Raw genomic sequence first — 301 nt, forward strand, 5'->3', positions numbered from 1 at the left:
GTTCGGTGCCTGGTCCTCTGTGTGTGTACGTGTCCATAATTCTCTGTGACTGCCCTTTCCTGTAAACAAATGTCTTCATTTGTCTATCCGTTTTTTTTTTTCTGTGTATAACCATCTTAAAACACCTAGTGTTCTTTTTTGGTATGTATCCAGCTTACTGCTCTTGTGTAATTGTTTACAGCTTTTGTACTTGTTGTACTGTATTTCTTTATGTATTGTGTATTATGTATTTTTTTGCCATAAAAGGGGACAAGGAAGCTGCCGCAAGAAGAGGCATCCGTGATCACAGCTGCCAGCCCTC

General features: G+C 39.9%; 1 protein-coding gene across 1 annotated transcript in view; it reads right to left on the bottom strand.

Moving 5' to 3' along the window:
* Positions 1-79, bottom strand: part of LOC119578921 — a 5174-nt gene extending 5095 nt beyond the window's left edge. Inside the window, exon 1 of the mRNA XM_037926596.1 lies at positions 30-79. Coding sequence (XP_037782524.1) covers positions 30-79 — 50 coding nt within the window. The remainder of the gene's footprint in view (positions 1-29) is intronic.
* Positions 80-301: the final 222 nt, after the last annotated feature.

This window comes from Penaeus monodon, chromosome 2, assembly GCF_015228065.2.
Source record: "Penaeus monodon isolate SGIC_2016 chromosome 2, NSTDA_Pmon_1, whole genome shotgun sequence".
NCBI classification, from domain to species: Eukaryota; Metazoa; Arthropoda; class Malacostraca; order Decapoda; family Penaeidae; genus Penaeus; species Penaeus monodon.